This window comes from Corylus avellana, chromosome ca5 (assembly GCF_901000735.1).
Source record: "Corylus avellana chromosome ca5, CavTom2PMs-1.0".
Lineage (NCBI taxonomy): Eukaryota > Viridiplantae > Streptophyta > Magnoliopsida > Fagales > Betulaceae > Corylus > Corylus avellana.
In genome coordinates, this window is record NC_081545.1 from 33,428,969 (window position 1) to 33,451,263 (window position 22,295).

The 22,295-nt window shown below is 35.9% G+C and overlaps 1 protein-coding gene across 1 annotated transcript; it reads left to right on the forward strand.

Moving 5' to 3' along the window:
* Window positions 1–14,384: 14,384 nt before the first annotated feature.
* LOC132181353 (ABC transporter B family member 15-like) lies at window positions 14,385–20,772 on the forward strand. The gene is made up of 7 exons (XM_059594535.1): window positions 14,385–14,712; window positions 14,828–14,882; window positions 14,998–15,176; window positions 15,283–15,740; window positions 15,922–16,462; window positions 17,441–18,340; window positions 19,119–20,772. The coding sequence occupies exons 1-7, from the start codon at window positions 14,482–14,484 to the stop codon at window positions 20,523–20,525; spliced, it is 3,771 nt and encodes a 1,256-aa protein (XP_059450518.1). The 5' UTR covers window positions 14,385–14,481; the 3' UTR covers window positions 20,526–20,772.
* Window positions 20,773–22,295: the final 1,523 nt, after the last annotated feature.

A 22,295-nucleotide genomic window follows, 5' to 3' on the forward strand; every position in this document is an offset into this window, starting at 1 on the left:
AATGAATAAAAGCAAATGACAAAAATGGGTAATTGTCTACCACTTAATTTACAACTATCATGCATGGAACAAATGTCAAGGATGGAAGAGGGGGAGGGGGAGGTAAGGGCCATGGCCGCCCCCCTCTCTCCTTCTAGTTACAAATTTATAGATAGTTAAGTATATTTCGGCCTAAAAATTAAGTTTATTAATGTTTTTGGCCTTCCTAATTATAAGAATCTAATGGTGCTATTTCCAAACTATTAACTTTCTTTTGTTGCTAATAATATATGTTTGTATGTGGTTAAAGAAGAAGCTAGCATCCCATCTTTTACTCATACCACATGCTTTCAATTTCATGCATAAGAAAAGTGTTATTCTATCTCAAACTCTCAAGAAATGTTTCATAAGACAAATCGTTCAAGTCATATTATCCCACCTTCTTCCTTTGGTGTTTTTTTCTTTTGAGAATGTGATATTGGCGGACAGAAGAAACTGTGGACCAATAGCCATGCGCATTCACATAATGTTTCACGTCAATATAAATAGACAACATCGTTCCTGAAAAATGCTTCCTCTTTTTATAGTAATGTTACTCATGGTACTGGAGAAAAATGTATGTATATACATAATTTTCACGAGCAATGGCGGTAGCTTCGCCGTCAAATCCAACGTCAATTCATACAAATCGGCATTCAACCAGGCACGCTTGTTTTGTACTCTGGTTGTTGTGTGTGCAAGATGCCACTGCCACTGGCTCTTCATTTTACCTAGGAAACGTCTCATTTTGAAAAGCCAAAAGAAGACAAAAGGAAGTGAAAAGTTGGCTATCTATCTTCCTTTTGGTTCCGCGTTTTACTAAGGTCAACAACAGTAAACGCACGCTTGAAAAGAGCCGAAGTTGTGTCCTCATCACACTCCTCCTAACTAGCCCACCTTTCAGCAAGCTCATCATATAATGTTAAAGCAGCCACATTTCTTTATCATAGACCAAGTTATTTGTTTTTTTTCCCTGAGTCATCGCAAACAGGGACGGAATTAGAAAGTGGGCCCTAGGGGAGGAATTAGGTGTATTGATGGGACAGTAGTAGTCCTGGTTCCTAAAAAATGATATATGTTATTTAGTACACTCTAGTATTGTTATATAAATACGGTGGTGTAATAGTAAAAATTAACTATTAATTTTTTCTTGTTATAAGCTCCCGTTAGTTTAAACACAGATTTTCACTGCTATGTCATTATAGTTGTATAAAAATAGTAGGAGAGTCTACTAAATAACTTTATTCTTTAAAAAGAATATCAAAAATCTAATGATGATTTTAAGAAATAGAAAGTTGAAAGAAGGACTGAGGAATGATGTATAGCACATCTCTTTTTTTTTTTTTTTTTTTTTTTTAATTATACTCCAAACTATTTTTTAGTTTTGGCTCTGAGCCCTGATTTTGAATTTTTATGCATTTTTTAGAGGAGTCAGAGGGGCTTGTGGCCTCTAATCACAAACCTAATTGCTACTCAAAAATATCAGCTCATATTTGTTAGAGTTTGTTCTGTTTGTCAATGATTTTCAGACAATGTTTTTGAGTTATTTGTTAGTATTTGTTAAATAAATATAAAATATAATGGAGAACGAAAAAGCATTCATGTCATATCTTTCATGCTCTCAAGACAAATATATTAATAAACAATGAGAAATGTTATATACCACATCATGACAAGGTATAGTAACCCTTATATTGTTATTATTTAAAAAAATAAGAATCAATAGCCACTAAGAAAATCATGTCACATGAGCATAATAAGATAAAAGTTTGATAAATATGTGGTGTATAACATTATTAATAAGGGTTAAATACCTTATTCACCCTGGTGGTTTAATTTTTTTTATTTTTTGACCCTCAGGATTTATTTTTTATCACAGGAAGTTCTTCTGATTTGCCTAAAGATGGAGATGGTCCCTCTGTTAAAATTTCGTCCAAAATTTGATGGAACGTTACGTCAGCACCAATCATGGTTTGACACGTGAAAAAATAATAATTTTAAAAAAAATTAAAAACATTAAAAAATATTAAAAAAATATATTTAATTAATTTTTTTTAAAAAAAAATGAGGGTGGCCTTTGGCAATGGGGTGGCTGAAGGGCCAATTGAAAAAAAAAATAAATAAATTACCAAAAAGCCCTTTGGGGCGGCTAAACCACCCCAAGGGCCATGGGTTGGCTAGCCACCCCCAAATGGCCTAAGGGGGTGGTTGTATTTTTTTTTTTAATTTAACTTTTTTTTAAAAAAATTTATTAAATATAATTTTTAAAGTCTTTTAATGTTTTTAATTTTTTTTTAAAAAAATTATTATTTTTAATTAATTAATTATGTGGACACGTGTCAAACTGTGATTAGTGTTGATGTGACATTCCGTCAAATAAGGAATAATCTCCGTCTTTAGGCAAATCAAAGAGACCTCATGTGATAAAAAGTAAACCCTAAGGTTTAAAAAATAAAAAAAGTTAAACCACATGGGTAAATAAGATATTTAACCTTATTAATAAACACAAAATAGATATAGGCAAAATTTTGCCTTTATCTCATATCAAGATATTTTTCAAGAAAAAACTATAGCTAGTTCCTCAAAGACATTAAAAACAAACTAGTCATTTTTAGCCGCATGCTAGCATGGGGTTTTAACTCCATTGTGACAAGTAGTCGACCAGTTAACCCCTAGATATCCGACACATTCCACCTAAAAGAGTCTTAATTAGTCAGCTGGGTCTCTATTAATCCAACTTTTACTAATTTTATGAAAATTCATGATGAGAAAGTGGCTCCTGCAATACTTGATCTGGGATTCCTTTTGCAATTAATTTGGTTCTCAATCATAGCATCACAACTTTTTAAATTGGGTGGGCTGGGATACAAGTGGCAATTTAAATTTCATATGATTGGTGAGACGTACTTGAGAGCATCCCCAAGAGAATGTACCGCTTGCTATTCTGAAACGATGAACTTTCACGATAAAAAGAATAGGATCCCTAAAGGAAGGAATAAGCCACAGAAGATCGGAAAGTATTCATATAAAAAATAATTAACATTATCAAAGAATATTCGTGATAAAAATATAGGGTTAGTGGCAACAGTACGTAATAGAAGTAAAAGTGAACCGTTCACTTTACATATTAAAATTGCATATGAAACCACGCGTTCTAAGGACACATATAAGAGGATCTTTAGCAATGATATGTATAATTGCCTACATTAATTAATTACTACCTTTTTAATACACACTTTTAACATATTTTTTATAATTTTTTCTTGCCAATTCCAAAAATTAAAGATACCCCAATATCAACAACCACTGCTTGTTTTTTTTTTTTTTTAAGAAAATCTCTAAGAAATCTCATTCTAGAAGAAATCAAAGTGATGTGATTTATAGTTCCCTCTCAATAATATCACAGATACAACTAGAGGTGTTAACCATTGTGCTTGTTTATAAGAGCACTCTCATCCGGCTAATCAAAATAATTTAAATGTTATTTTGGCTAGCCAAAATGCTAAAATGAGATTAAAATGAACTGAAGGCTGAAATATTTGGTGAACTGCTATCGTGATTAGCAAATTTGGTGAGCATTGTCTTCTTCACCAAATGTGAAAAAAAAAAAAAAAAAAAAGCATTTAAAAAATATCTAACATCCTCTCTTCTCTCAAAGAAAGCTAAGAATAAAGAAAATTTTAAAAATAAATATTTAAATGGAATGATAAAAATGGATAACCAAAATAGAGAGCGGAATATTAAGTGCTTTAAAAAAGTAAGCAGTTAAATTGTTTAGCTAAGATATATAATAAATTTGCGGAGCGAGATGTGAAATGTTGACGTTATGCTTTTAGAAAGAATCTGTTAAAACTCGTTTGTGGGCATTGCTTTAAACTAAGCTATCCAAAATGCTTTTAGAAAAAAATTAGAGAAAAGTAGTCCACAATAATGTTCGAGCTCCCGAGTTTATGCCAAGAATTAGTACGTTGGGCAGCGAATCGGTATAATGAAAGTTTGGTTTCCGCACAAAGGGTTGTCGAGAAAGCATAATATTATTTGAAAATGCTTGAATATGAAATGAAATAAAAGATTAGGATGATCTAATAATATAGATTAAGTAATGATGGGCAACACAAATACTAGTGGGAGATCAGGAGCAATATATTTTTGTGCAATTTGAGGCACTAGCTGGATGCTCCATCTTTACTGTAATAGAATTAATGTTTATCATTTAATACAGAATTCCTGTTGCATTTTGTGCGCTTCGGTGCCACCAATCCATTTATAGTTTATGATGACGCTACTGAGAGGCATTGCCAATGTTAACCAATGGGCACAATAGACTTCTGCCTTCTGCAGCATTCAATATTATGGATTTCAGCATATTATGTATGATGCTCTTCAATAATGAACTGCAAACTTGTCTCCCAACCGCAAATTAACTTGTTGATTGCATTTCCCACTTAATTAGGCTCTTTTTTTTTTTTTTTTAATAGTCTGCCTCCATAATTAGGTTCCTTTTGATCTTGCTTCTTCTCCCTTCTGCATCTCCGAGTGCGTTTGCCTTTTCATTTTTGATTGATAGACGAATAGACAAGGATCCTTTAGAGCATTCATACCCGGCTCAACAAAGTACCCAACCATCTGTTGAGGCGCTACAATGCTCAGCAAATTTGCATAGCACTTTAGCTCAACAATGCATATCATATATATATATATATATATATAATAAAAAATGCATCCACTCCCTCTCCACTAATTAAAAAATGATTTTATATTTCTTGAGTGCTCTATGTTGAAAAAAGAATAAAGAAATAATAGAAAAATAATATTTAAATGATAGAGAAAGAATATTTAAATGAAATAATAGAAGTTAAAAGTTAAAATGATGAGCCGGATGTGGGTGCTTTAAGAAAGTGAGTAGCTAAAATAAAAAAATATAGTTATTTTAGCCAAACATTTGATGAGTCGGATGTGAATGCTCTTATTTTCGAGATGAGGACGCATATATAATCTCTCTGTCTTTGATATATTTTTCACTATTTTTGACATACTCTAAAACTAACTTTTAAAAAAAGGGATAGGCAGTTCGATTAGAGGTGATGTGAAAGGTTTTTCAACTCTTCCGACTACAATAGACGTGAAAGCCGAAACAAGTATTTTCGACTTTGTCGAAGTCGATGCATGCACAAATTAAACCCTATCCATGTGTGGACCACTTTGTAAAATCAACCTCCCTTGCAATCGAAGTGGCTTGTGCTCTTTGGTTGGTTCGCCACGTTCCTAGGAAAGTGAACCTCCACGCCCACTTGATTGCTAAATGGGTTGCATCTTCATTGTTCTTTGATTAGAAATGTTAGATTTTTGGCCTTTGATTTATGTTGTCGCAAACAAAAAATGACGCTTGAAATAGTTGCGAAAATAGTTGAAGAGAACGCCAAGAGGGGGACAATGTTAAATGCTAGAAGAAGTTTATTAAAGGCCACAAAAAAGGTGGCTTTGATACCATGTATATATAATGTAAGAGATAGAGCGAAAATGGAGATCGAGATAAATAGAGAACACAAGAGTAGGGCTACATCTTTATCATATTGAACTATATAGGATTGTATTACAATGTGTGGTATTATATAGGAATTTAGGTATAGTAAACAAGGAGATATAGACCAAATAAAATAAAAAAAATTGATAAAAGACGTAGAAAGAAACTATATCATAGTTAATCATAAAAATTGGAATGACGTGACAATCTAACAACATTAATCACTAGAGTGGACTAATGTTAATACTCATTTTTCATCCTACTTCCATAGCATTGAATTGACGTGGTAGTACTCATTAGTCCAATAAACCAAAACTTCTCTTGACATTTATGTCATCAGTTTAATTTTTAAATAAAAAAGGTAATTTTATTTACGAAGATATATTTTTAACTGTTAATATATAATATTATGATTTGACATTCGATTGATCAAACTCCTAATCAAACCTCTCACTTTTGGTTGTTCATTAAACGGCCTCAATATTGTTAAAACAATGGTGTTAATCACTCACTCTGACTTAAAAAAAAAAAGGCAGGGGGATTGAGAAAAGTAGTTGCCTGACATCTATGACTTGTGAGCCTGTTTAGCACCCCAAGTACAGAAGGCAGGCGTTCACGCCTCTCTAAGTTTGAGAAGAGTAAAGGAAAGGAGGTGCTTCTCAATATCGTTCAGTCAAAGTGCTCATTGGGGTCAGGGTCCCCTCATGCTTGCCAACTATAGAGACAAGACTAGATTTTGCGATTGAGGGCCATATAGCTTGTTGCATTCTAAATCCGGAAAAATCGCTCTCATTTCAGTCCTGGATGTGGAAAGACGAATCACTTTCCCTCGTAAGTAAAGCACCGCCACCACCACCACCACCACCAGTTGCCATGAACAGTAAAAGCAGCTCGAACTGGTACAAACGGTCATTTTCTTTCAAGAATTCTCCTCGATTTGACCTTATCGACTTCTTTCTTTCAAGAAGACCCACTAGATGATAAGTAATGAATTAAGTACGTTCTTCTGCACCGTTAAAAAAATAGTAATTGTCAAAAGTATTAATTAATTTTATTTATTTATTTATTTTTATCGGTTTAAGTTCGCGGAAGAAGTGGAATTATTTAACGTAATATTAGAGTCGCGATTCTCAATTATATTAATTAAATATTTAAATTTAACCTTGACTCTATAATTTATTTATCATTCAAGTACTAAAACAATGGCGTGTAGTGTAAAAATATTAGCTAAATAATTAAATTTATCAATTTTTTATGAGCATAAGCTTTTGGTTTTGAAATATATAAGTGATGATTTATCCATAAATGCGTGAAGTGCGTTTGTTACATGTGAAACAACTTTAATCCTCACTCCCATCGAAATTTCACAAGATATATTATCCGTCATGCACCTCATGGTCCTTCTCTCCAAAAGAGTAATTAGTTGGTAACATGATTCACTCTATTTCAAGTAAAATAGAAAGAATAATTTTATTTTACAAATCTAACAGTGTACATCAAATTTTGACTAAAAAATAGCTCTTAACGAAGTGGAGAAGGTACTTGTCCGATTAGTTCCCATATTTTTCAATGAGAGATACCTCCAAGTTCCATCCACTTAAAAGCACAAGAGGGGGGGATCTAAATTGGATAGGTAGGGGTCGCTTAAATGCATTGTCATAAGTCCATTTGGGTAATTGGGTTCCTGCTAAAGCCAACTAAACAAATCGATATCTATCTACTTGGATAATAGCCCTAGCCTCACTCATTTTGGGGGTGGGGGGGGCGAAGAAGAGAGAAAGCTAATCAATCCACTAATGATTTTTCTGGTGATGCCGTATGATCGTGTCAAATATATGATTATCACACCTTCTCTTTTTGAAGAATTCATTCGCTATGCTACAGTCGAGTCCACCCAGTACTAGTAGATCAAGTGAGACAAATCCATACCACACAATGAGGAAATACATGCCCCCATCAATTTTATGGGTCGGGGCGGACACGAACATCTTTTTACACTTCTAATATAGTGCTGGCATGACATCATATATATATATATATAAACAATCACTTATTATAATGCGATTGTATACGTACAATTGTTTTTCATTCTATTACATACATATCATTCTTCTATATATATGAATCACATTTACGAATTGAACAAATTAACCTTGTTCGCTTCGAAACCAGAGCTCCAATAGCTGCAAACTATACATTATGTGGTTTGATTTGGCGAAAAAGGAACTAGGGGGGGTTTATGATCTATTTAGGCTCAAGAATGATGATAAACCTCTCTCACAACAAAGGAATAATGCGTCTCTTAGTATATGGAAGTCGTGATATGTGAGCCTTATATCTAAGATTTATATTTCAGAACATGTGGCGTTCAAACGATACTTCAACAAAGCCTTTTTTGATCTTCTCGTTCAAATGGACTTCGCGTGCAGTTGCGAATGAAGCTATTTAGAACTACTTTTGATCATCTATCTGTTCGCTTGCAACCGATCCATTCTCGTTTGAACCAAAACTGTTTTGTTCAAATGAGATCTTCACGATTGAGCTACTTTGTTCCGAATTTTTAAACTTTTATTAAAAATCTTATTTTGATCTAATAAATATTGGAATTGAAAAATATTCATAAAATAAAAAGTTTTATCCCTTTAAGTTAACTTTCTATTGTCATAATAAAAAAATATGGTCGTTTTATTCTCACTAATTCTATCCTTGATAACATACAAAAATTAGATTCTTATTTATTGAATCAACTTTTACACTAATTTAACCATAGACATAAAACTTAATTACGACCAAACATATTTGATACTGAATTAATTACGACCAAACCAACTGACAACACCGGTGTTAGTAGGGTTTTGTAATATTAACCGTTGATGATAGATATTTACAAACTTCATGGGATGATTAGCGTAGAGACCCAAATTTCGAAACACTTAGAAGTGCACGTACACTATCATAAACGTCACTATCTACTTACATAAAGGCAGTGGATGGATTCTGAAATTGAGCATCTTGGCAATTGCTAGAACGACTGCACAAACTAGCAGGAGACATATGTGACATCTAAAGTGGCATATAAAGCCGTCGCTAATTATCACCTTCTTTTTGTTAGTCAAATGTTTACGCAATTTGAGATTGATTGCCGAATCTTTTTTCAAATAATTGGACAACTGAGTTGCGCATAAGCATGTCCTGGACAGAGGCTGTACGTGTCTGCTGCTGATTGCAACATAGCTCCGTTATTTCTTAGCTTAATAATGACTCATCAAGAATTGAGTGAGTGCGGTTTCTGAAAAAAGAAATTAACAGACAAAGGAACATACAAACAACCTGCATTTAGGGCTAGCTAGCTGCTCATTCGATCTGCAGCTTGAAGGTGAATTCAATTGATTTATGAATCAGCATATTGAGGATGTGTTGATCGCACCGTCAGACTCAACTAACGAATACCTATAAGTAGTGTTAAAACGATCAGAGGTTTGTCGGAATTTATCGGTAGAGAAACTTCTGATGCTTAAGTTACCAAATAAGTAGGGTAAATGACTCTAAGGTGGAGAGCTTACGTTGTGCATATAATATTGGTTATGCGAACTTACCTGAAATAATCGTGTATTCTTTTCTTATGTGTTAGTAATACGAACTTGGTTAGGTGTCATTCGTTAATAGGATATGGTCCTAACCAGCTATGGCACCAAATTGTGGCTTACGGGCAAATTATATAGTAGCCAGATTCTATGTCTTGAATCAAGGAGCAATTGAGATGAAATTGTGGGGATGCTGTCCTTCGTGGGCGCAATCCTGATGTTCTCCATGTATTTGCTATGTTGAGATGGACATTCGAACTATCAAGGTTCCTTTCACTTGGTAGGGTTTTATTATTATGTTCTACTTGTTAAAGTAATAATTACGTGATTAAATTTATATCTTCCTATAAGTTTAAGTTTTTTGGATAACTGGTTATTTAACGTGACATCAGAGCCAAAGGTCATGAGATCGAACTTTAACTCAGCCAAATCTCTCCCCATTTAAATTAAATATTTCACGTGTTGGGCTTCACCTGAGTTTGAGCCCACACGTGAAGGGGAGTGTTAAAGTAATGATTAAGTAATTAAATTTATCTCTTCCTATAAGCTTATTAAGCTTTTTGGATAACTGATCATTTTGTGTTAGTTGGATAACTAATCATTTTGTGTTAGCCCCGACCCAAATCACATGCTTTCGAGTTCGTATTCACAACTTGAGTTGGCTAATGGTATATATTATCCAGCATATCTCTCTTTCTCTCTCTCTCTCTCTCTATATATATATATATAGGGGTAGGTATGTATATAACATGAGTACGTAGATCACTAGCTACAATATTTTTCATTAACATATATAGATGGCCGGCCGACTGACAATTTCATAAATTTGCTTATGACCATCCAAGATATTATTTGCATTCTTAAAATGCAGGAGTAACACTTTGAACGTACGTACGTAGGTAATTCATTGTCGAGCTCTTTTTTTTTTTTTTTTCCTGTGCGGCTGTGCCTCATTTTTTTTTTTTTATAATCCTTTTTTATGTTCCTAATAATCTTAAACCAAAAGTTCCAAAATCTAACAGTTTAGGCATTCAAATTTAACTTTGACAAATTCAAAGTTTTAAATAATTAGTGTTATTTCTCAAGTGAAGCAATATAATGCAGATTCAAAGTTTCAATTCAATATATACCTTTCTTTTGATACCATATTATATTTCCAGTTACTCTAAAAGTTTATATATATAATAATAATAAAAATCGGACCAGCTTCTCACTTTCAACTGCCAAATTAAATCTTGATTCTTTAACTACCTGCACTTCGAAAAGGAATACAAAATTCCTAAATCAGTAGCGTATATAATTGTGTCAATTTTCAGATTGTTTAACTAACTTTTTTTGTTCTTTACAATATATGCCTGGAAGTTAACGACATGATCATATCAAACATAAACGTCATGGCATGCGTTTACAATGTTCGATCTGTAAAGCTTGTGGGATGACAACATAGAATATTAGAATATTTGAGAAAGTCAGACACATCCCAAATTTGGAGAGGGTTTTGAGAGCTTTGAATTAACGCTTGGTTAGTAGAATGAGATTTTTTCCTTCTTTTTTCTTTACGGGAAAGCTGGTGGCTCCGGATTATAATGAGGTTGCTTTCAAACAAACAAAAATAATGACCCTGTTGGAACGAACATCTCAGGACTCGTGTTGCACATTGACATAATAAAAATTAAAAAAGGTTTTTTTCCAAGAAATTTCCTTAAATTCAATCTGAATACATGTGATTAGGTTTTGTTCAAACATATATATGTAGCTTGATTGGGACATAGACATACGCATGGTTAATATGGCTAAGAGCCTATTTGGAATTGTGTTTAAGAAATAAAATTTTTAAGTCAAAAAGAATTTTTAGACAAAAACTTTATTTTTAAGCTTTTGTTAAAAGTGCATTTTGATCATTTTTAAGCTTTTTTTTACCATTAAAAACGTTTTTAATTTTCTTATCAAACGAATACTTTTTCCTTTAAACATTTTAAATATTAAAATTATTTTTAAATTTTTCAAATGCAGTCTCAATGGGCCTAATTATATTTGATTATGAAAGGCCGTGAGCTTTCCTTTCTTCCAATATTTATTGTTGTTAGGGAGCAGAATCAAGATTTTTCAGAGGAGTCAAATCATGATCAAGGAATTAAATTTATTTAATAAATTAAAAAAAAAAGATAAATATAATAGACAAATTGTTACAGACAAGTTGGAGATTGTTTAACGCAATGAAGAGAACAAGTAGGACGACGGACAGGCAAGCTGGGTTAACGTCATATATATCACCGCCCTAGCTATAACTATTCCACCATTACTTATTTATTTATTGACGAGCGCGCGCGTATGCAAGTACGTCACCCTCTTCCTCGAGTTTCTCTCTGCGTCACTGAAAAAAAGACACTAGATGAAAAAATTCATTTTTTTTTTAGAATATTCATTCGATAATGTTAATCTGGCACTCCAAACTAACTTAGATATAAATAAAAAATTACTTTAATAATTAATTTGAAATTAATACCACGTCTTCATTGCTGAACAACTATAAGATTAAAATATAATATCGAGTATTTTTTTTTTCTTTACCCTTTTCCCATTTCTTTACCTACAAGTATAGCATTTCCTTTTTCCTAGAAAGGGTTACTACTACTTTTGGTCTGACTTGCGGCATGAGTTTACGGTTGGAAGTGCCTCTCACAAACTTAGTGACATGTGACTTTAATAAAAAGTAAACGTGGACTAATTTCATCCATCTCCTTGCGTACACGAGTCTATCTACGTCTCTTTCTTCCAAGCTTTGGCGGCAAGAGTTTGCCGGGTTGTTGTTTTCTCTGTCAAAAGAAATTATGAGTCTTCATTTGATGTGTTAATGATATATACTTCATACGCTTCTACTGAATAAATAGGTTGCTGCAATTTTGTTTCATGTGCTATCAGAATTAGTAGCAATTTGAAATACCAATTGCTATGAATTTCAATCCTATGCATATCGGTGCATGGTTTTTAGACTGCACAATTTTCATAGCGTGTTGGGAAAGTCCATTACTTCCTCCGATGATGATTTATTACTATAAAATTCTTTCTGAAATTGGGAAGGGTCTAGAATAAGAAAGTTATATCTGAAGCACCATTAATGGTGATAAGGCGTGCCATGTGCAATGCATGAAATGAAGTAGGGTGGTACATGTGACATCTTAATCTCACAGAGTCAAAAAAAAAAAAAAAAAAAAAAAAAAACCAGGTATTCACGTTTAGTGAATGAATTATGAAAATATTCATAAAAGTTAAATCACATGATAATTTTTTATTGAAAGAGATTAAATTTTTTAAATAACTGTATGAAGCTTCGATTATAAATTGACTAGATAATTCGTATATGAACCTTACCGTCTCTTTATACTTCTTAGCACTTGTCCCATTCAGTGCTAGGATTAAAAAGAACGGGATCATTTTTTTCACCCGGATATATACGACATATATACGGCCCTATCCTATTCTTATGTGCGCTTTGGTTGGTGTCAATTATATTTGTATGAGAGGCAAATTCGTGAGAAGCTCTTGGCTCGTCGTATAGTTTTTTTTTTTTTTTACTTGAATTCAAGGGCCGTTTTATATATGCACTACATGATAATTGTTTGTATTCTAAATTACGGAGAATTGTCGTTTAGGTTGGTGGACTTAGAATTTTCATTGTGGGTCTAAATGTAATGGATTAACTATTGATTTTTGCAGTGCCCTTTAATTACCTTTAAAAAAAAAATAAAACAAATTGCATAAGTTACAAGGGATACCTAACACCAGCGATATTTAATTCTTCTCCTGAGCTCTGGATACATGCAGATATTTATTTTATGTAGAATTATAAATTGATATTTTTGAATGGGATTGCAAGGCAACACATGCAGAAGATTTTTATTGAGTTGTCTATTCGAGGTACTACCAAGTACCAACAAACCACCACTACAAAGTCTACAATACAGGTTAGAAAATTACATGCACCCACATCAATGTGGTTTTACTGTTTTCTATCGTCACTATGGAATATGCCACCGCCTACAATCCCATGGGTGAAGATAAATAACACGTCCGCGTGCTTAACAAAATTTTTTTTTATTAAAATATTAAAAAAAAAAATTTGCTACCTTGCGTGCTTAGCACGCGGCGTGTTCTGAATTACGGTTCCAAACCCATAGACAATAACTTTAAAAATGCAAAAGAAGAAAGGAAAAAAAAAAGGCATATGCTGTATACTTTTGAATAATTGAAGCCCGAAATAATCAAATATATGATTTATGAACAGCATAATATATATATATATATATATATATATATTATCAACTTTGTAAATTAATTCCTTTGAAAGTCATATTCCAAGTTACCAACTAGCTACTAAATCCAATTCCTAACAGTAATGCCGACAATTAAGGCTCTAGATTCTCTGGAACAGACAACTAACCGTACAATAATTAATATAACCCCCAATCCCTAACAGTGATACATGCTGACAATTTGAGCATTAGATTCTCAGAACAGACAACTAACTGTAAAAACACAAAAACAAAAAAATTGACGTCTCACCCAATATTTAGGGAATAAATTAATGAGATGTAATAGTTTTAATTCGAGTTATTCATTTTAAATGAAAAGTTCAACAAATGAACTATTCAAGAATTGTCACGTTAGTCATTTTATAAAATTTTGAGTAGTTTCATTCTTTCACACATGAAATTTATCACACTGGTGTCACATTAATAATAAAAAAGTTATCTTGCGTGAAGAGACAAAAGTAAAAGAGACAGCAAATGAGAAAAGTTACAGGCAAGGTGAGACAACTAGTAAGCATGAGATGCAATATTTTTTTTTAGAAGGGGTGATAATTTTTGAACAAATTATTTTAAATGAACAGTTATATTAGAGTTATTGCACCTTGCAAATCTTAAAGGAAAATCCAAAAAAAAACACCGGCTGGGTCCGTAACCCCACCACATATTCCGGTATCGAACACATTGCAAATATTTTAAAGAGAGGCTTTGGTAGTGGGTCATATAGAGAGCCACTTATCGTCATTAATGACGCTTTTGTTACAGAGAGCATTAAAGTCAACCGCGATCCTCTCACTCATCAAGTTTTATTTTTAATAACACTAGACACGTCCACATGTGATTAATTTTCTGACCACCTCTTGTTTCACCAATTCTGGCTTTTCCCTCATACACACGCACCTATAAATACAACACCCTATTAATTTGCTTCCTTACCGGGAATGTAAGGGAGACACCCTTCTCGAAACAGATCGATAAGGGGCAGAGCAACCGCCGTAAGTGGTCTGGGAATCTTACTACTGTTTGTTTCCCGTGAAAGAGTGGGAAAATGGGACAGGAAAAAAACAGTGTGGTCATGAAGAAGAGTAAGGGCTCTATACGCTCCATATTCATGCACGCGGATGGTGTAGACCTGTGTTTGATGGCTCTTGGGATCCTTGGGTCCGTTGGTGATGGGTTCTCAACGCCGCTGGTGTTGTACATCAGTAGCAAGTTGATGAACAATATCGGCGATGCATCAAGTTCGTTAACCGAGAGTTTTACGCAGAGTATCAACAAGGTATCTCTCCCTCCATACGCCCTACCTCTTTCTCTCTCACACACAAACACAAACACAAACACCTACGCACTCAACACAAGCAAAAGCTAATTGGGTTTGGTTTTGTGGGTGACAGAATTCAGTGGCTCTAATGTACTTGGCTTGTGGGTCATTCGTAGCTTGTTTCCTAGGTGGGTTTGTTTCCTTTGTTATTATTGTTTGCTTTTTTTTTTTTTTTTTTCCAGAACTTATCAAACATTAAATGGTAATTATTACTTGTTTTTTTTTTTTTTTTTCTTTTTCCAGAGGGGTATTGTTGGACCAGAACTGGCGAGAGACAGGCCACAAGAATGAGAGCCACATATTTGAAGGCAGTGCTACGGCAAGATGTGGGTTACTTTGATTTGCATGTGACAAGCACATCGGAGGTTATAACGAGTGTCTCTAACGATAGCCTCGTTATCCAAGATGTTATAAGCGAAAAGGTCCTTGATTTAATTTTAAACATATTCAAAAACAGTAATTTAAACCACTAAATTTTTTAAGAATAATAATGAATACTGAATGATTTTAGCTTCGAATATATATCAGGTACCAAATTTTTTGATGAATGCTTCGATGTTCATCGGAAGCTATATAGCAGCGTTCCTATTGCTATGGAGGCTAGCTATTGTGGGGTTTCCATTTATTGTGCTTTTGGTGATTCCTGGTTTGATGTACGGGAGGACCCTAATGGGCCTGGCGAGGAAGATCAGGGAAGAGTATAATCAGGCGGGTACAATAGCGGAGCAGGCAATATCGTCCATCAGAACCGTATATGCCTTTGTTGGGGAAAGCAAGACAATTTCAACGTTCTCTGTAGCACTGCAAGGGTCGGTGAAGCTGGGGCTGAGGCAGGGCTTGGCTAAAGGCTTGGCCATCGGAAGCAACGGTGTCGTTTTTGCTATTTGGTCTTTCATGTGTTATTACGGTAGCAGACTGGTCATGTACCATGGAGCCCGCGGTGGCACTGTTTTCGTTGTTGGCGCTGCCATTGCCGTTGGTGGATTGTAAGCATATATGCCCTTTCTTTGCTCGATCAATTAATTTGATCTTTTGTACTTTTTGCATTTAAAAAAAAAAAAATCCTAAAATGGGTAACTTTATTCCTTTTTTTTTATTATTAATTAACTAATTTAATACTAGCTAAGTGCTAACACTTTGTTTTTCATGTTCGTGTACGTTGAACAGATCGTTAGGTGCAGGTTTATCCAACTTGAAGTACTTCTCCGAAGCAATTTCAGCCGGAGACCGAATAATGGAAGTGATAAAAAGAGTCCCCAAGATTGATTCCGACAGCATGGAAGGTGAAATTTTGGAACATGTTTCAGGCAACGTGGAATTCAAACACGTAGAATTCGCGTACCCGTCAAGACCTGAGAGCATTATCTTTAAAGATTTCTGCCTGGAGATTCCAGCAGGAAAGACCGTGGCCTTGGTGGGCGGGAGTGGGTCAGGAAAATCCACAGTGATATCACTGTTGCAAAGATTCTATGACCCACTTGCGGGAGAGATACTTCTCGATGGGGTTGCCATTGACAAGTTGCAGCTCAAGTGGGTAAGATCGCAGATGGGTTTGGTGAGCCAAGAGCCTGCACTGTTTGCAACCACCATTACAGAGAACATACTTTTCGGAAAGGAGGATGCTACCATGGAAGAGGTTATTGAGGCTGGCAAAGCTTCTAATGCTCATAATTTCATTTGTCAGCTTCCCCAGGGATACGATACCCAGGTCTGTTTCCTTCTTGTCCCTTTCAACAGTCAACTATATATATACATTCATGTTAATTTCTTCCACCTAATCACAGATATCATCTCAAAGATTCTTTGGATAATCATCATCTACATACATATGTCTCTCTCACTTTCTCCATGTGGACTATATACAGTAGTCCCATTTTGTGCCGTAAAATATTTTATTATTCACATCCTTGTCAGAAGTAAATTTGTACTTTCCCTTCTGTGTCGGCCGGACCAGTTGAAACATTGAATAAAGCGGCGGGTAGTTCCTCCAATTGTGAAATATTGAGAGGGTAGGAATGTATCCGGTTACTCTATAAAGTACATGCATTGGCCGCCATGGGGCTGGGGACTTTCTTTTGACATGAAGATATGTCTTCCCAACAACCTTTTTACTAATTCGAACTAAAAGATAATTGCATGGCATGATTTTAGCTCAAAATATGATTTTGGTCACTGTAAATTGTATTAGATTATAGTTTCATCATTGGAGTACTTTTTTTTTTCTTTTTTTAATTTAATTTAGACTAATGCTACATACTACACTCTCATTTTACATTTATTTTATTTGATTATGTAGCATTTTGTCTTACTATAACATTACGCAATAAAAAATGTTACATATTATACTATTGCACTCATCTCATCAAGTTGATGTGACAATGCCCATCAACTTTTAAAATATATATATATTCTTAAAATAATGACTAATTCAAAGGCGAATGGCATTGTCACATCAACCATCATATAATAACCGTAACATTTAAACATTTTCAAAAGTAAATCTTTGCATGATTCGATAAACTAAAGATGAGATTAGGATCTAACAAATGTTTTGGAGGAATGAGGATAGCTTACAATTGGATGAAATTTGGACATTCCAAGAATCTCAATCCATTTTGAAAGTCAAAATATAGGTTGACCTTTTTGTTTGATTAATTAATAATGTTAGCGAATTATGTCCAAATAGGTTGGCGAGAGAGGTGTTCAAATGTCGGGGGGACAGAAGCAGAGGATCGCCATTGCGAAAGCAATAATCAAGAAACCGAGAATTCTCCTCCTAGACGAGGCTACAAGCGCGCTAGACTCAGAATCCGAACGTGTCGTCCAGGAAGCCCTCGACAAGGCCGCAGTTGGCCGCACCACCATTGTCATTGCTCACCGCTTGTCAACCATTCGAAATGCGGACCTGATTGCCGTTGTCCAAAATGGCCAAATCATGGAGACAGGCTCTCACGACGAGTTGATCCAAAACGAAGGCGGTCTTTACACTTCCCTTGTCCGTCTTCAACAGACAGAGAAACATAAAGGCCCAGAAGAAGCCAATTATGCGAATTCATCTTCCATATCAAACACGGACATCAACAATACGAGCAGTCGCAGGCTGTCTATAGTGAGCAGGTCAAGTTCTGCCAACTCAGTAGGGCCAAGCCGGGTTTCATTTGCCGAGGAGGATGGCGTAGAAGATAAGAAGTTTCCAGTGCCATCATTTCGGAGATTGTTAGCTTTGAATCTCCCAGAGTGGAAGCAGGCATGCTTAGGGTGTTTGGGTGCTGTGCTGTTTGGTGCGGTTCAGCCAGTGTATGCTTTTGCAATGGGGTCCATGATATCCGTTTATTTCTTGAAAAGCCATGATGAGATTAAGGACAAGACAATGATATATTCGCTCTGTTTCCTAGGGCTGGCTGTGTTCTCTCTACTCATTAATATCATCCAGCATTATAATTTTGCATACATGGGAGAATACTTGACCAAAAGGATAAGAGAGAGAATGCTTTCCAAGATACTCACTTTTGAAGTTGGGTGGTTTGATCAGGATGAGAATTCAAGTGGTTCCATTTGCTCTAGACTCGCCAAAGATGCCAATGTGGTACGTACTCCTTAATTAATTTCTACATAATTATAAAAATTATTTGGTAATCAAAAGTATTCATATAAATCGATGAAGCCAAGGACCACCTATTCATTGAAACCAATTGCTAGCTATTGCCTTAAGTAAGTTCAACTGTAGTTTTCACAGAAATTTTAAAATGATCAGATATTACTAATTTGACTTCTTCTATTTGGATCCATATAGGGGATTACAATAGAACCTTATTCTAGTGCTGAGGTCAAAGAATGTAGCAACATAGACCTGCGTCCACAAAAGGAAACATTAAACTAAGAGGGGTGAATTTAAACACATGCACGCCGGCAATTTTTTTTTTTTTTTTTAATATTAAAAAATAGCCTGGCATGCTTAGCACACCCGCGTGCTTAGAATCACGGCCCAAACTAAGATACTCACCAGACTCACCCTCATCAGTATCTTAATCAATTAATAAGCTGGCTCTAGCTGAGGATTTACTGGACCTATAATAGTAGATAGACTGACATATATATACAACTCTAGTAGTCTCGATCTTTCTTGGAGGGAATCAAGGGGGCATAATATGGCCCCCCGTTTTAAAAAATTTCCTTAAAATATATTTGTGTCACTACGTACATGAGCGGAACTAAAATTTTATGAGTTAGGGATAAAAATTTAGTTAAATTTGGGGAGGATTAATGCTTAATTAAACCCATGCATTGCAATTTGATGTGCCGGAAAAAACATTATGTTTTGCATGAATATGTCAGCTTACAAATTAAGTAGAACCACTTTGCAGGTGAGATCCTTGGTGGGTGACAGAATGGCCCTCATTGTACAAACCTTCTCAGCAGTAATTGTAGCGTGCACTTTGGGGTTGGTCATTGCATGGAGGCTCGCCATTGTCATGATAGCCGTCCAGCCGATCATCATTGTGTGCTTCTACACTAGGCGTGTCCTACTCAGAAACATGTCCAGTAAGGCCATCAAAGCACAAGACGAAAGCAGCAAGCTCGCTGCCGAAGCTGTTACCAACCTTCGAACTGTCACGGCCTTCTCTTCCCAAGACCGAATCCTGAAAATGCTTGAAAAGGCCCAAGAAGGCCCACGCCAAGAGAGCATTAAACAATCATGGTACGCAGGAATTGGGCTCGGCTTTTCCCAAAGCCTCACAACTGTCACCTGGGCTTTAGACTTCTGGTACGGTGGCAAGCTTATCTCCAAAGGTTACATCTCAGCGAAAGCTCTTTTTGAGACCTTTATGGTCTTGGTGAGCACGGGCCGTGTCATTGCCGATGCTGGAAGCATGACCTCCGACCTTGCCAAGGGCTCAGATGCGGTCGGCTCAGTCTTTGCTGTTTTGGATAGGTACACCAAAATTGAGCCCGATGATCCAGAAGGTTACCAGCCAGGGAAGATAACAGGCCGCGTAGAGCTTCGTGACGTTGAGTTTGCATACCCAGCTAGGCCTGATGTGATGATCTTCAGAGGCTTCTCGATCAACATAGAAGCGGGAAAATCAACGGCGTTGGTGGGACAAAGTGGGTCCGGAAAATCAACCATCATAGGGTTAATTGAGAGATTCTATGATCCACTCAAAGGGACGGTTAAAATCGACGGTCGAGATATAAGGTCGTTCCAGCTTAGGTCGCTAAGGAAGCACATTGCGCTTGTTAGCCAAGAACCAACACTTTTTGCTGGCACCATTAGACAGAACATTTCCTATGGAGCGTCCGATAAGGTGGATGAAACAGAGATCATTGAGGCTGCCACACTAGCAAACGCTCACGATTTCATCGCGGGCCTAAAGGAGGGGTATGACACGTGGTGTGGGGACAGAGGAGTGCAACTATCAGGGGGACAGAAGCAACGTATTGCAATAGCACGTGCCATATTGAAAAACCCGTCGGTGCTATTGCTGGACGAGGCGACCAGCGCGCTTGATAGTCAGTCGGAGAAGGTAGTGCAGGACGCGCTGGAGCGCGTGATGGTGGGGAGGACTAGCGTGGTGGTGGCGCACAGGCTGAGCACCATACAAAACTGTGATATGATTGCTGTGTTGGACAAAGGGAGGATCGTGGAGAAGGGGACCCACTCATCTTTGATAGCCAAGGGGCCCAATGGAGCTTACTACTCGCTAGTTAGTCTCCAAAGGAGACCGGAGACCAACCGCGAGGAGCAATCTGGCCACTCAACTAACTTCTAAGTTGCGATGAAAAAAACAGAAAAGGTTGATGAAACTCGGAACATTATGGCACTACGGGTTGCTTAAGCTTTAAATAATTCTTTGTAGTAATTATCTATCTTTTCTGTGTAAATGTATATAGGCCGAGAGTAAAAGGCATGCTTAAGATTGCAAAATGCAAAGTTTGCATCTATTTAATTTAGTGTGCTAGCTGGCTATGGATTTTCATCCACCTTTTGTACTCTTCTCCATTGAGTGTTCTAATTAATAAGTGGCTGCAATTAATTTAAAGTATTCTAATCAGTTAATAATTAATGCATAAAATAAACTGGTGTGCGCTAAAATAGGGCCATTTTAGCAACATCAGTCACATGCAGTACTCTTGGACAAAGAAAAATAAGCATATATACAATATTTAAATTACCAAGTGTGCATTGTTTCGGGGATTCCCGCATCTTGAAGTTTACATAACCATTGCAAATTGTACAAGATCACAAGATAAGCAATTCATTTATCATAAATGTCAATTACATCATGACAACATTATGATTAATGACATAGAGACCATTAATCGTGGGCTGCTATAAATCCATAATTGGTTAAGATATGTCTATTTTGCTAGCTACTTGAGTTGTAGGTCGTCAGATTTTTTGAAGTGTTCATTGAGACTACATGATACGTACTATCATTAGTAGTTTAAACTGAGTAAAAGAAACATACATAGCGATGATATATTTGATTGCTCAGTAAGATTCGACCTGCGAAAACCTATAAAATGCATAGAAACAATAAGAAACTTGTTAGGGTTTATCGGTCAGAGAACTTTTCAATGTTTAAAATAACAAAGAAATAGGGTAAATAACTAAAGTAAAGAGCTGAGGTTGTGCATGTGATCAATATGGGTTATGTGAACTTACTTGGAATGGTAGTATATTATCTTCTTGCGTGGAGTGCACTAACGGGTACGACCTTGGTCAAGTGTCATTCATTGGAAAGGGGGTATGACATTAATTAGACGTGGCGCCAAATCACGGCCTTGACCAAGTGTGGCACATAATTACGACTGATTGGTAAGTTATGGACGCAGCCAAATTCTCTACGTGGAATTGCGAGGCGGTTGGGATGAAATCGCAGAACAGTTGTCCTATGTGTCGCAGACTCGCAATCTTGTCGTTCTCCATGTATCCATGCATTATGTTGACATGGCCTGGAATAGAATTCTCTACTGTTTAAATAAATTGAAAAATATTCAATTAATTATATTCTATAAGTATTTTTGTCTTTTTACTTTTTTATGGAACAAAAATACCTTTCAATATAACTAACCGGAGATATTTGAATGGGAGAGTGTCCTAATTCGGCTGGCTGAACTATCTAAGATCCCTCTAGATGGCCATGGCCAGGTCTACCATGCATCTTTGTATTGGCCTTTGTAGTTTGGGCTTTATTACCCCAACCCTGCTTTCAAGTTCGTATTCTCAAGTCTCAACAATTGGGTTTATGGTCGAGGGTCTCTCTCTCATGCTCGCAATATTTGTCTTTAACATACATAATTAGAAAAAAAAACACATACATGCCCGGCCCACGGGCCGTGTCATTGCCGATGTTGGAAGCATGACCTCGGACCTTGCCAAGGGCTCAGATGCAGTTGGGTCGGTCTTTGCTGTGGTGGACAGCTACACAAGAATTTAGCCCGACGACCCAGAAGGTTACCAGCCAGAGAAGATAACAGGCCGCATAGAACTTCGTGACGTCGATTTTGCATACCCAGCTAGGCCTGATGTGATGATC